General features: G+C 43.4%; 3 protein-coding genes across 3 annotated transcripts; 1 reads left to right on the plus strand and 2 right to left on the minus strand.

The window, feature by feature from the left end:
• Positions 1–1,337: 1,337 nt before the first annotated feature.
• LOC116615531 lies at positions 1,338–5,542 on the minus strand. Its single transcript, XM_032377205.2, has 2 exons — positions 3,378–5,542; positions 1,338–2,521 (listed from the first exon to the last, which is right to left on the minus strand). The coding sequence occupies exons 1-2, from the start codon at positions 3,685–3,687 to the stop codon at positions 2,292–2,294; spliced, it is 540 nt and encodes a 179-aa protein (XP_032233096.1). The 5' UTR covers positions 3,688–5,542; the 3' UTR covers positions 1,338–2,291.
• A 991-nt stretch (positions 5,543–6,533) lies between these two features.
• Positions 6,534–8,014, plus strand: LOC125557550. The gene is made up of 2 exons (XM_048720233.1): positions 6,534–6,546; positions 6,804–8,014. The coding sequence occupies exons 1-2, from the start codon at positions 6,534–6,536 to the stop codon at positions 8,012–8,014; spliced, it is 1,224 nt and encodes a 407-aa protein (XP_048576190.1).
• Positions 8,015–8,579: 565 nt separating this feature from the next.
• On the minus strand, positions 8,580–13,812 carry LOC5508446. Its single transcript, XM_001628996.3, has 7 exons — positions 13,760–13,812; positions 11,547–11,709; positions 11,103–11,323; positions 10,935–11,019; positions 9,948–10,115; positions 9,504–9,564; positions 8,580–9,153 (listed from the first exon to the last, which is right to left on the minus strand). The coding sequence occupies exons 3-7, from the start codon at positions 11,250–11,252 to the stop codon at positions 8,871–8,873; spliced, it is 747 nt and encodes a 248-aa protein (XP_001629046.2). The 5' UTR covers positions 11,253–11,323; positions 11,547–11,709; positions 13,760–13,812; the 3' UTR covers positions 8,580–8,870.
• Positions 13,813–14,219: the final 407 nt, after the last annotated feature.

The raw sequence follows: 14,219 nt of genomic DNA on the forward strand, positions 1-14,219 counted from the left end.
TGCTCTGATGCATCAGATAGAATAACAGCTCCCATGATGCCCTGATCTAGACAAAATTGAGCAAACATGCAGGAGCGGCAGAGTGGTCCCATAAGTGGGGGGTGGGGGAGTTAGGGGAGAAGGGTGGGTAGTGGTTTCAAGGAGAGGGGTGGTTGGTGGTTTCAGGGGGAGGGGTGGGTAGTGGTTTCAAGGAGAGGGGTGGTTGGTGGTTTCAGGGGGGACGGGTGGGCAGTGGTTTCAAGGAGAGGGGTGGTTGGTGGCTTCAGGGGGGAGGGGTGGGCAGTGGTTTCAAGGGGAGGGGTGGTTGGTGGTTTCAGGGCGGAGGGGTGGGTGGTGGTATCAGATTCTTAAGCGCTATTTATAAGAATGTGGGGAATAACCTAGGTTTTTATGCACGGGATTTTAAACTTTTCAACAAATTTGTATATTCGTAATTTCGTATATTATTATCTTAAAGTTTCCTTGCTAATAAACGCTGTATTTTCAATGATAAACAATAACAGAGGAGTGGGTGATTGACCTAATTCTTTAATGATAAATTATCAGTGCCATAGCAAGCCTTGAAATATTGGGGGGTGGTCGATACTAAGACATTAAAAAAATTTGGGGGCACAGCCACAAACCTACTGGTCATTTCTTATACTAATTAAAATGCAGTGCACTTGCTTGATTGTTCGACTTATGTTAGGGATGGCACTTTTCCAGCGCGCACGAATTGTTTACCACCAATGACCAAAGATATGCGGACTTTGGGAACAAGATTGCCATCAATGTTGCATTCTGATCGGCTAAGCTCTATACGATTTGGAAATAACGTTATACTGTCAACACTGTATTTGCGCCAATTTCTAGAAAGTTTCTACGTGTTTGCTACGATTTTGCTGGCAGCCATCTTGGAAATGGAGCCTAGTCCCGTTTTAGAATATCACAGGTCTCCCGCGCGCTCGCCCCAAGCTCCTTAGACTATTTAGAAAAACGACAGACATTGATTGGTATGCTAACTGTAAGTCACTATTATCTGCGCGTTCAATATTTATTTATGGCATCAACCTTAAATTAAATTTAAGGTTGATAACATTTAGTCGTAACTGTGCAATAGGGTTAAACAAACTTCATCATCATCATCATCATCATCATCATCATCATCATCATCATCATCATCATCATCATCATCATCACCATCATTATCATCATCATCATCATCATCATCATCATCATCATCATCATCATCATCATCATCATCATCATTATTATTATTATTATTATTATTATTATTATTATTAAAGATTGGCATACAGTATACCTGCTGATTCCAATGGGAAAACAAAAAGAAAATCTAAATTGTATGGAATTTATTAGAGATTACAGAAAATCAGTATAAATATCTAACCTGAGCTAGTTATGATTATTTGATAAAATATTATCATCTCAATATTTATGTATGTAATCAACCTTTAATTAAATCGTAACTGTAATAGGTTTGAATAAACGCTATTATTATTAGTATCACCGGTGTCGGTGTCTGTGTCTGTATCTGTGTTAGTGTTGGTGTTGGTGTTGGTGTTGGTGTTGGTGTTGGTGTTGGTGTTGGTGTTGGTGTTGGTGTTGGTGTTGGTGTTGGTGTTAGTGTTAGTGTTAGTATTAGTATTAGTACATATTGGATACAGTATAATTGTACAATATAATTGAGTTCAAAGGGGAAACAAAAATAAAATCTAAATTGTATGGAATTTGTTAAAGATTAGACATGACGAAAAAACCTGGAAAATTCGCAACTCGAGATAGAGAAAGAAGACACAATTTCTTACAATGGCATTCGGTTCCTTGTATTCCGGACTGATTTTTGAAACACAAATAACGTGAGGCCGAAATGCACATACCCAGTTTTTTGCTTTAAGATATTTTTTTCCTTGATCATCCTTTCGCTATGTATGAGCTTAGCGACGAAAGGCTCAAATTTCAATGACACTTTACAAAAAGTCGAATCAATTTAAAAAAAAGTCGCATTGGATATTTTGTTTGCTATTACTCTAAGAGAAATTTTCCGCCTTATTAGATCTGAAATGAGCTTATTTGAAGCGTTAAGTCATGTTTTTTCGTCATGTCTAAAGATTACAGAAAATCAGTATAAATATCTAAACCTGAACTAGTAATGATTATTGAATATAAAATTTAATCCTACGACGGTTTTTTGTTCGGGCATTCTAAACAATCTATTCAACGGGTAGCGTTCGAAATTACCAGTGAACTTTACAGAGACGTCTGACCCTCGCGGGCGAGTTGGGTGTGTGCTAAGTCAGAGACCTTTTACAAATGAATGGCATCTTCATTTTACACTTATTTAAATACCAGCCACCATAACTTTGCCCTTTGCTCCCTAGAGTTACACACTGATAAAGAGAACTATAACCAAACTGCTTGTGGTAAAGTACCGGGGCTCCATCACTCCACACTAAGTCATCACCTTCCGCTATGTGTTCCATCCCGATCCAGGCACCATGAATAGCCTTGTAATCTGCACCTGGCGAGAAGATGGATTTTGAAGTTTATTTTATTCCGATAAAGGCAGGGGATTTAAGTGATGGTTCTATAGATTCTACTAGCTATTCTGCAGCTATTATTTTTCTGACCATTGCTAATGACGATATTTTGATTACCTAAAAGATATCAAAACAATGTTAATGAAGTTAAAAAAACGCATTATCACCAGTTTCCTTCCGGGGGGCCGAAGGAAACCTCAACCGACAAAGAACAAAAGAACCATAAGAATCCGCGCTATTAAACAGTACAATATAATACAGACTTAATTACGGAAGTAAGCTGATAATGCGGCTTTAAAGCCCTGTGCAAACTGCGCCAGCACCCGCCAGCATTGCTGGGAAATTATTGCTCGACTGACCACAAGACAAAGGAAATGTCAAAAAGCCCATTTCCCATATTGACATCTCCTTTGTCATATAGTCAGTCAAGCAAAAACTTGCCAGCAAAGCTGGCACAGTTGGCTGGCGCAGTTTGCACGGGGCTTAAGCGGGAGGTTCGAGCCTGGGAAAGGCGTTGCATAAGCAAGACAATACATAACCACCATGCGGAATAAACACAAGGTAGAAAGAATATCTTTTTACGCCCTCGAAACAGAGAAGTTTCGCTGAATTTAGAGCTTTAACTCTTCGCCGGAGCAAAAAATCCCACTGCTTTGCCGCTCCCAGTGGTTGATTTAAGACGGAATGCTTTGTTTCCAAGAGCGAAAGTCGAAGTCCAGTGCTCTTCGTCCTTGGATCGCCACAGGATTACCGATGATCAAAAAGCATCTCCGAATAGTAGCAGCTAGCAGGCTTATACATTGACTCTTCTAACCTATCCTATCACCCGTGGTTTACCTGAGTCAAATAGCCACTTAATCTCGTTATCCTTTAAGCTCATGTGGAATATCACCAAGTTGTTCAAATGCGCCCGCAAGAAGAGCGTCTTCGTGTCTTTTATTCTGCCGATCTCGTAACGCGGATGCTCGTTCCATGTCAAGTCCACGTTTGACAAGCTGCTCACAATGCTTTTATCCTCTGTCCCGTTGATGAAAATAGTCATTCTCTTTTCTTTCCTGTCCCACCTGATGATCACGTGGTTCCACGCGTTGATAGTAAGCGCACCGCTAAAGGATAAAAATATACACGTTTTCTTATTTGTTTTCATTTTCTCCGTGTCCACACCTGCTAATAAACTTTCTTATCATTCATTGATTAAACATTTCCTGACCATCAGACTGAAATAAGAAGCAATTATTTGCGATATCTGATAATTGTAAAATTCCTCTGCTGCACCTATACACACACAAACACTAGAGCAAGCCAAAAATTAAAAGGAGCTGGCAAACCTTTGGCGCAAAGACAAAAGTAAAATATTTCGTCTTAATTGACGATCCTTGGCAATGTGTGATGTCAAGTTATGTAGTATAAATAATATCTCATACTCGCGGATAACACTGCCCCGGGCAATCTTAAAGAAGGCTAATCACGCCACCATTTTATGGTATCGCTCACAGTTAGGGTCATAACTAAAATTGGAGGTATCAGTTTACCTAATTATTATGCAAAATGCCTAATTTTAAATACTGTCACACTTAAAAATCTATAGTCAAAGCTTTAATAATTAAGAATTAAATTATGAAATAAACTACATTTTTGGGGTATCAGTAGGATAAAAACTATTGAAGCAAAAAAATATTTAAGTGTCCAGTTGAGTACAATGACTGTGGCCACACAAGTAAACTTGCACCTAGAATACTAGGTTGTTCAAGTTTGTGGGAGCATCTACACATTTAAGCCCATCCTCTCTCTCTTTCCCCTATTTTTTATAAGCACTTAATGTTTGATACATTCACTGTACTATGTTGCATTTTTATCAAACACGTGAAACTATTGAGAAAATTAATTAAAATCTATTTAAAATCCCCGAATTTATAGTAGACCCCTGGTATGAAGTTGCCATACCTTGAGCAGTCTAAAATAACTAAAATACCTCGTGATTTAGGTAGAAACACAGCGGGGCAAAGCTAGAAGTTCTCTATTTTATTTTGTATCAAGTGAAACTTTGACCAATTCTATGGCGGGTCACACAAAGCATCCATTTCCATCGGCTAATTCAAGAAAGTAACCAAGAAATTTTTAATAAAATATCGTCAATATCATATCAGACTTCATTCGCAAATTATTATTTTGAAGTTTTCTCGCAAATAAACCGTTATATTTTCGATGTGAACAATAACAAAGTAGTGGGTGATCGACATTCTTTAAGTGTGTTCTAGTCCAAAGTCATTCTCGGGGACCAAGCCCAACGCGGAGACCGGGTAATAAGACGGCACGTGCATCGCCCCGGGCATCCTCATCTGCTGACGGGATATGTTACTCGTGGAATCGTGGGAAGTGCACTTCACCGACGTTTCCTGTCTGTCAGTTTTCCCACCGCTGCGCGACCTGTTCCGGACCTCACCCACAAGTGGAGTGTGCTAGCCAGGGACGCAAACCAAACAGAGCGCGCTCCTCCTCTCCCAGCACCAAGCCTTCGAAACGCCATCATCGATAAGTTGTAGAAGTTGACTTTGCAAACCTATATTAACCTATAGGTCGGATAAGTGACACTTGTTATGCTCAGTAGGCTCATTATTGCGTCAATATTGTGTTATATTAGCGTGCCGTCTCCCAGCATACTTAGCGCAGAGTTGTGGCGGGCACGGGATTGCTATTTCCCACCTGCCTCCCCAACCCCGCCCCCCGAGGCCAAGTCTAGGTTTCGGACTTCGCTTCTGGTCTAGGGTAGCGCGCCTTTACTACGAGTGCGTAGGTTGTTATTGCACCCGGTAAGGGGGGGCGGAGTATGTTGAGGTTATTCGTTTTCCCGGACTCTTCGCGCAGGTTGCGGCACTGGTGGGGATAGGAAGGCTCGCCCGCTTTCCTGGATGCTTCCCGTGGGGGAAATTGCGCACGTAGGTTGGTTGGGATATTAAATAATAATAATAAAAAATAATAAAAATAAAGAAATAAATAAAAAATTGACAGACAGACAGACAGACAGACAGACAGACAGACAGACGGACGGACGGACGGACGGACGGACGGACGGACGGACAGACAGACAGACAGACAGACAGACAGACAGACATTCAGACAGACAGACAGACAGACAGACAGACAGACAGACAGACAGACAGACAGACAGACAGACAGATAGATAGATGCTTCCAGGGTGTTTCATGCAGTGCGGCTCAGCGCTGAACAGGTTTGCCGTCCTCCAAGGTGGGACGCAAGTGGTTACTGCGCCCGCAGGATGTTAAGCCTTTCTCAAGCGGGGTGCTTCGCGCGGGGTTGTTACTGAGCATGTGGGATGGTGAGGTTCGCCCTTCTCCCAGGATTCCTCGCGCAGGGCTGTCACTGCGCACGCGACTTTGTCCGGTCAAGTTTTCGCCCAGGAGGCGTCGCGCAGGGTTATTACTGCGCATACGGGATGGTAAGGTTCGCCTTTCTCCCAGGATGCTTCGCGCAGGGTTGTTACTGCGCATGCGACTTGGTCTGGTCTGGCCCTCCCACAGGGTGCTTTGCGCAGGGTTGTTACCGCGCACGGTACTTGTTTCTTGTTATTCTTCGCGCAGAATACTACTCGCAGGGTTGTTGCTGCGCGTGTGGGATGGTAAGTTTCGCCCTTCTCCCAGGTGGATTCGCGCAGGGTTGTTACAGAGCATGCGACCTGATTCGGTCCGGTTTTCTCCTTGGATACTACGCGCAGGGTTTGTTACTGCGCATACGGGATGGTAAGGTTTCCCCTTCTCCGAGGATGCTTCGCGCCGGGTGGTTTCGGTGCATACGCGATGAAAGGTCGCTCGTGCGGGTTGTTTCGCGTAGGGTGTTGCTGCGCACGTGAGATAGTTCGTCATTTTTCTCCCAGGTTGCTTCGCGCTGGGTGTTACTTTGCATGCGCGATAGCAAGGTTTGCGTTTATCACAGGTCTCTTATTCGAACAGGGTGTTCAAGAAGATTGTTTACAGCATGGCACATGCAGGTTGGTACGACCAGATCTGCTCTGAGGGGGGTTTGATCTACGCCCGCGTGGTGCTAAGGCTCACCACCAATCATCGAGCGATTCGACACCGCTCACGGGAGTCCACACTTCACCCAGGTTTACCAACTCCTAGGGTACTTCTATCTTCTAGGATCCTCTGAGCGCGCGGCAAGAGCCAGCTTGCCCCCTCCCCTTCTCTGTTTTCAGCCTGCCAGCTCTAGTGGCTTCGGGAGTTGATGAGTGACTTTTTGTTGCAGCATTGCCCGCATCAGTCCCATCGGTGACGCCTCTAAAGTCCGACAGGTTCGATGCACAGTTTATTAAACACCCCGATCAACACCTGGTGGCATATGTACTAGATGGTATACGCCATGGGTTTAGAGTAGCATTTGACGGGTCTTCAGCACTCCTGTCGAGCAAAAAGAATAAGCAATCTGCACAGGAGCACCCTTCGGTGGTCGACGATTATCTGGCGAATGAGGTATCGCTAGGTAGAGTGGCTGGGCCGTTTGCATACCCTCCATTCCCCAACCTACACATCAGCAAATCTGGGGTGATCCCTAAGAGCGGGCAGCCCGGGAAATGGCGTTTGATTGTCGGCCTATCATCGCCTGAGGGCGCTAGTGTGAATGACGGGATTGATCCCGAACAGTTTACCTTGAACTACATACGAGTCGACGATATCATTAAAATGATAGACAAATTCAGCCCGGGGGCTTCAATCGCAAAATTCGACGTCATGTCGGCGTACCGGAACGTCCCAGTCCACCCCTCCGATCGTTATCTTTTGGGTATGAGATGGCGCGCACATTATTATGTTGATCTTGCATGGCCGTTCGGCCTCCGCTCCGCCCCATACATCTTCAATACAGTGGCCTCTATGGTGGAGTGGATTCTGGTAAACAATCACCAAGTGTCGGACATTATGAACTACCTTGACGATTTTATTTTGGCGGGCCCACCCGACTCTCCGAGGTGTGCGCGAGATCTGTCAGTGGCGCTACAGGTCTGCACCAATCTTGGCCTTCCTTTGCATCCGGGCAAGTGTGGTGGCCCCTCCTCGACACTTACCGTTCTAGGTATAGAACTAGATTTAGTCAACCGCGTAGCCCGGTTACCAGCAGACAAGTTGGCGAATCTACGCGCACTCATCAATAAGTGGTCTCGCCTAGATTGTTGCATCAGGCACGATTTAGAATCTTTAATCGGCCACCTTCATCACGCTGCTAAAGTAGTGTGGCCTGGCCAGCCGTTCATCCGGCGCTTGATCGATCAACTCCGATGCTTCAGACATGACAGACACCCAATTCGCATTAACAATGAAACTCGTCACGACATGGCGTGGTGGCAACAGTTCTTGGAATCTTGGAACAGTGTCAGCTTCTGGCTTTATCCTGGTTTAGAAGCGACTCCTACGGTCGGTATACTATCCACCGCCACCTGGGCCTTGGGTTTCCAGACCACCTAATGTTTTGGGCTGCCTGCTGCCTCGCCTACTTTGGCTTTCTGAGAGCATCTGAGTTTACGATAGACTCGTTAAACAATCTCTTGGCCGTTGGTCTAGTGACGCGTATAAGGGCTACATCCATACCTCCGTAGAGGCGTTAGCAGCCGCTTCTGCTAGTTTGGTTTAATAAAAGATACCTCCTGTTCATTCTGTGGTTGGTGCTTGGTTTTGTTGGGGTCAGGAGGTCCCATGGTAGCCGAGCCACAGTCCCTCCTTTTCAAGCACCTGGTTGGCGGGGAGCTGTGGCCCGGTTGCAATGGCTCCCTGGGTAGCGCTTGGTCGGGCGAACAGTACACGCTCCGATACCTAACCCCAACTTATGTGACGGTGTTTTTTAATGTGTCTGAATGAAATTTAGACGAAGTTAAACCGAGTCAGGGTAGCGCGCTCTGGGGCCGAATGCCGGCCCCTGGTCAAGAGAACGACCACCCCGCGCCTTTCTTGCACTGGCAGCGTTTCGAGTGAAGCTAACCTATATGATCCACGCTTTTTAGTCCCCACCCACCCTCCCAAAGCTTATGGTAATTATATTCCACTGAGAAATCAGTGTGACGGCTATCCCTTGTGGCGGGGAGCTGTGGCCCGGTTGCCATGGTTCCCTGGGTAGAGCTTGGTCGGGCGACCAGTACGCGCTCCGATACCTAACCCCAACTTATCTGACGATGAGTTTAACTATTCATTAAAGGTACAAGGGTTATTTTTTAGGAGGGTAAGCACAAAAGGTACTAGTCAATTCATGATGCACATGAACAGGTAAACAAGATGGTGTTCTTGTTTCACGGTAATAAGTCTAGAGATGTTTTGGGCTCTTGGATCCTTACCTTGAGGCCATCACAATGAAATCGTTCGCATTTGTGTTACGAAGTAGCAGATCTATTTTTAAATTGCCGTCAAGTAGAAACTTAAACTGATGTGGATCCCACCAGTCCGCGAGTATCGCACCCTTCGTGAACGGGTAAACTGGCCTAATCCATATACCGACCGTAAACCGAGTCTTCCGGAAACCGATCGATGGGAATGTCGCATAGGACCCCTCTTCTCCATTAAGATATAGCGCTTGTTTGCCACCAACCATTTGGAATTCGGCAGCTCCATGTTTTCTGAAATTTATTGAAAACCTTTGTTTTTTAGGAGGACAGGGAAAAAAAGATTTAGCGCATTGGTTTAGAGAAGTTACATTGTTTCCATGGTAAAATGCATTTATCCAGGGTAGAAGTTTGGTGGGGTTGGGCATGCGTGTGTGTGTGGGGAGGGGGTGGGGGTGGTGGTGAGACAAATGAATGGAGCTTTAGCAGAGATAAAAATAAGAATAAGAATGGTGATAAGTGATAACAACGATGATTGTGATGATGGTGGTGATTATGGTGATGATGACAATGATGGTGGTTGTGGTGATGAATATGGTGATGGTGATGATGACATGCAATTATTATAGAATTTATCTACATACATGATATTATCATCACTGCCGTCAAGCGCATAGTTTGAGAACAGTTTCACTGGAGTGTAGCCTGTGGGTAATCAAAGAAGAAGGCGGTTATTGTACATGTAATTTTTACACACCGTCACGTTATGACAAGTTTCACTTGAGTGTAGCCTGTGGCTAAATCAAATAAATGGGGGTTATATTGTACACGTACTTTTCTCGTTATAAGGCTCAAGGTCGGTTGTTAGTCATACACTACAACCTCGTAGAAAGTTTATCAACATTTTATTTCGAGTTTACAGGGGAGGGGCAGGGGGCGCTTGTCCCCAAAACACAGCACCCCTCCCACTGGCAACCCCCCCCCACCCCACCCTCAATTTTGGGGGTATTCCGTCGCCCATGGTTTGCCTTAATTTTCTTGCGTTTTTGTGAGTGAAAACTTTATTAAAAAAATATGTTTGTACTTACAGTCTAAGCAGCGAGCCTTGAGTATTTTTTCGTACAGGAAGGTGTTTTCTTGCTCACTTGCAATGGACGCAAGGCCCCCTCCGTTCGCGTTACAGACTGCCTTGGCCTCGTGCCAGGTCGATGGCGTGGAATTGTACTTGAACAACGACGAGTTGAACTCAGCCCATTCTGTTGCAGATAAACGCGAAAAGTCACCAATGTACATGATACACAGACTAGAGAAAGCTTACCAATACCTGACACTGTACTAATCCTATGTTGCTGATGGTTTTGTTGGTTTTAGAACAGTTTTGTTCGGTGGTGGCACTCTAATAATTTTGTGGCTACCATAAATAATCTAATAAATGCCCGGGATTTTTATTAAACTTAGATGTTCCGAGGGGAGGCGCTCAATAGATAGGCGTAGGGGGTTCTTTACAAACTATAACACACCCAAGTGCAGTGGGGTTCTCATCTCAGTCAGATCAAGTTAAATTATAGCCCGCGTGGCAAGCGTTTCTTGACAGTGAGCAAGTCTCAACCAGTAAAAGCCATGTTCAGATTAAGCAAGAAGGCAATTGAATTTGATTTATATTACCGGAAGCTTAGAGGAGGCGTTCATTAAATAGGAGGCGTTTTTTTAGATAGGGGGCGTTTATTAGATCATTTACGGTAGCGTTCGGCCACGAGTGGCTAGATGTGTGTCGTCGCCCAATTCCTGAAAAGTTTGAATTATAATCCTAGCGTTTGCGTGGCCGGATAACTAGCCAGTAAAACAATACGAGTGCCGACGAGCTAACAACAAATGTTCCGAAACTCTACAGTAAACCGGCGGTTATGTTGAGTTTCAGAGCAGTTTTCTATCAGCTCTCTTGCGCGGCCACTCAAAAACCTAACAAAACAAACTACGAACGAGTTCGCGTTATCTTGGATAAAAAACTGATCTGTAACTCAACATAACCGCCAGCTACGCAGGCTAGGATTGAATCGGCCAGCGGTGCACCTCACCTACGCATGTGTAGTTACTCCAGGTATCGGCCAAAGGTAGGCAAAAGTTGTCTCCACAGGGAAACCGGTCACAGACAGTAGCCACCTAATTGAGAATACTGATTAGAAAGTTCTTTCTCTAGTACATAAGTAGCGTGGTATTTTTTTAATCTTCGAATAACTACTCACCTTGTTTCCAGTTCCAAAAAAATAATAGCCAGGTTTGAATACAAAGTCCGCCCATACTGCTGATTCAGCTGTTTTGTTCAGTAGCTCACACTGACGTAATTTATCTCCATCTTTTTGAAAGTTGAATGATTGGCAGCCGTCAGTCTCCATACATTTCAAAGAACAATCAAACGATGACGTCACAAGGACTGTGGTGATTGTGGCACCCAGCAAAACGCCTCCTGTTGGACCAAGCTCGTCATAAGTCTTAATCATTATCATTATAATCATTATCATCATCATCAAATCATAACCACCATACAATCGTCAGCATCACTATTATTATTTTCAATATTGTTATTATTAGTTGTAGTAGTATTGGTATGCTATGAAGGGCATGCGATGAGCTCAAAATCATTTATAGAGAGTTCGACATAATGTCATAATAGATTTAGCCCCACTAACCTTTTTTTAAACTTGTGTAGCACACCCTGTGTGACGTATTGATCACGTGCTAACCCAGTTGAATCGCCAGACTCCACGGTCAGCGCACACGTTCGAGATATCACACAAGTCAAAAGCACCATCAAAATCGTTTGCCCGCGCTGCATTGTAACACGTAAATGCTCTGGAAATAGCGAATTAGTCAATAAATGAATTGAGTGTTGTTTTGTACAAGCCTGTTAATCCGTCCATCGATGACAAAGTGACCATAATATAAAATAAGCAAAAAGAATCAGGGAAATAAATAATCATAGTATGAATCATAAAATGCTGTACAGCAGTATGTGTGTTTTCATTGCCTTGGATAAGGACACTCAACCGGGGGCCCCGTCTCTTCCAGCTGCACGTACCACGCTAAAACTAAATCTTATGCAGGCATGAATCAGGCCCGTACCCAGTGGGGGTGCAGGGGGTGCGAACGCATCCGCCCACAACGACCGAAGGTCCACTTTCGGTTCCCAATGGAAGTGCTATTTGTAGACTATAAAGCATAAGCTGGACTCTGGAACGTAGCCAAATCCGACAATAAACGCCTCGTGAAGATACTCCCTCCCTCCCTCTCCCTCCCCCCCCCCCCCCCCCCCGAAAAATTATGTCCACTTGTTTGGATTTCGCACCCCTCCAAGAAAAATCCTGGGTATGGGCCTGTGAATCCAGAAAAACTTCTGACCTTTTTACGAAAAAAAAAAAGCCAAACACTGTCGTCCAAATCAACAGAATGAAGACATACAGCTTATACACTGAGCCGTTCTTATTTTTGGAGCATTTTAAGGCTGAATATGTTCTTTACGATGTTCCTAAATTTTAGTGTATACAAAAATATAATACCCAATGAATTATTAGGAAGAGAATTACACTAATGAACAATAGCAACAATAAGGTTGTTCCTATTAGCACAATTTGCTGGTTCTGCATTTTCGCATCAGGACTAAAAAAGAATTATCAGAATTATCTGAGCCTCGGTATGTTCTTAGCATGTTCTTAAAATTTGGTGAAATCTCAGGCTGGACGTTCTTATAAAAACTGTTCTTATTAAAAAAAGAGTGTACTTAACATACTAGCTCTAAACATTTTGACCTGTTTGCGGAACAGGTAACTACGGAAGCCCATGAGGGCCACTCAAGGTTTTCGTTAACAACCTCTCACCTTTCGGTCACTATTTGCGTTACGCCAACTCACTTTGAGTGTCACGACAAAGCACTATTTGATTATCGCTTAAAACATTGCAGTTTTAGTTCAGGCCTTTAGTTCACGATTCCGGACTTTGTGTCTCAAAACATTGCACTTTGTGTCTTGAAAAACTCATTATTTTGACCTTTGCTTAAAACATTTCAGTATATTGTTCGCGACATTCAACTTTGTGCTTGTAACATAGCACTATTTGTCTATTGCATAAAATATTTAACTTTGTGCTTCATAAGTTGGGACTTTGTGTCTTAAAAAATATCGCGATTTGCCGAATGCCCAATTTATTTCAGTTTTTGTCTATTGCATAAAATATTTACCTTTGTACTTTAGAACTTCATCTCACGAAAACCTTGAGTGGCCCTTATGGGCTTCCTTAGGTAACAGGTGTAAACAGACCTGGATTGGCGGCTGTGAAGGGACGTAAAGTAACACCATTTTGGACACAATTAACGCTCTCTGGTAGTGACCATTCTCAGTTACAATGACATGACAATGCTTACTAACAGTACACACCTAGGGAAACTTGATTCAGAAGCCTCGCTCTTGTGCATTTCGCATAGAAAATCTATTAGAAATATCTAGACGACCTTTAATGAGCTCAGGGTCTACTAGTTGGGTCTGCTGTCTAATGAAAAACGACAAAACACGTAAAAAATAAGTGTCTACGGACAGAGAAATATTTTGCGGTTAAAAGTCTCCACCAGGTTTGGTTTCACCAGGTCAGTGTGGCAAAGGGTGTTATGGACATACTAATAACACAAACACTTTATTGCTGTTGGAGGAGTATATCCACTTCAATCATACTTGTTTGCAAGAGGTGTCTAAAACCCTCCCTTGTCCGACGTTGTCGAATACAATATGAGTCTTAATACAGAAGTCTTTTCATGAAGTAGTTCAACTATAGTATTTAAAATTGCTAGTATTGCTATAAGAATAAAAACTAAATATCGAAGACACACAACAATCTGTAACTATAATTTGCTTACCTTTCAATTACGAAAATTCTGTTCCTTCATGCAACAAGGGCAATTTACACATTAACTGAGGCACGACACCTGTTTGGGGTAATTCATTTATTGAAAATACTTGGCCGTGAAATGACCAATCACAATGCATCGACAACAAACCGTTAAACATTTAACGACTTGGCAGTAAAATAACCAATTACAATGCATCGACAAGAAACCGTTAAACATTTAACTATATCCAAACAAATATACGAAATTTTCGATTCTTTAAATAAATGTTTAACGAGAAATGCTTTAATCTGATGTTTATGTATGTTTAAATAAACTCAATAAAAAGGAAAAATGGGTGATCGTCACCTTTAGTATACGTTCTACCCACTGATTTCCCTTCAAAGTCCCTAAGCAGGTGTTTGAGGCTCCTGATTCTGCTTAGCCTCCTCCGCGCCGCTCTTAGGGACCGCGCTAAAAAAGAGCGGCG

This window comes from Nematostella vectensis, chromosome 12, assembly GCF_932526225.1.
Source record: "Nematostella vectensis chromosome 12, jaNemVect1.1, whole genome shotgun sequence".
NCBI lineage: Eukaryota > Metazoa > Cnidaria > Anthozoa > Actiniaria > Edwardsiidae > Nematostella > Nematostella vectensis.

Coding starts and splice junctions, on each gene's coding strand:
- LOC5508446 (XM_001628996.3), bottom strand. CDS start 11,252: ATGGAGACTGACGGCTGCCAATCATTCAACTTTCAAAAAGATGGAGAT. Junction 10,116..10,934: donor GAGTAACTACACATGCGTAG/GTGAGGTGCACC, acceptor TATCTGCAACAG/AATGGGCTGAGTTCAACTCG. Junction 9,154..9,503: donor GGCAGTGATGATAATATCAT/GTATGTAGATAA, acceptor AATAAATTTCAG/AAAACATGGAGCTGCCGAAT.
- LOC116615531 (XM_032377205.2), bottom strand. CDS start 3,687: ATGAAAACAAATAAGAAAACGTGTATATTTTTATCCTTTAGCGGTGCG. Junction 2,522..3,377: donor TAAGTGGCTATTTGACTCAG/GTAAACCACGGG, acceptor TCTTCTCGCCAG/GTGCAGATTACAAGGCTATT.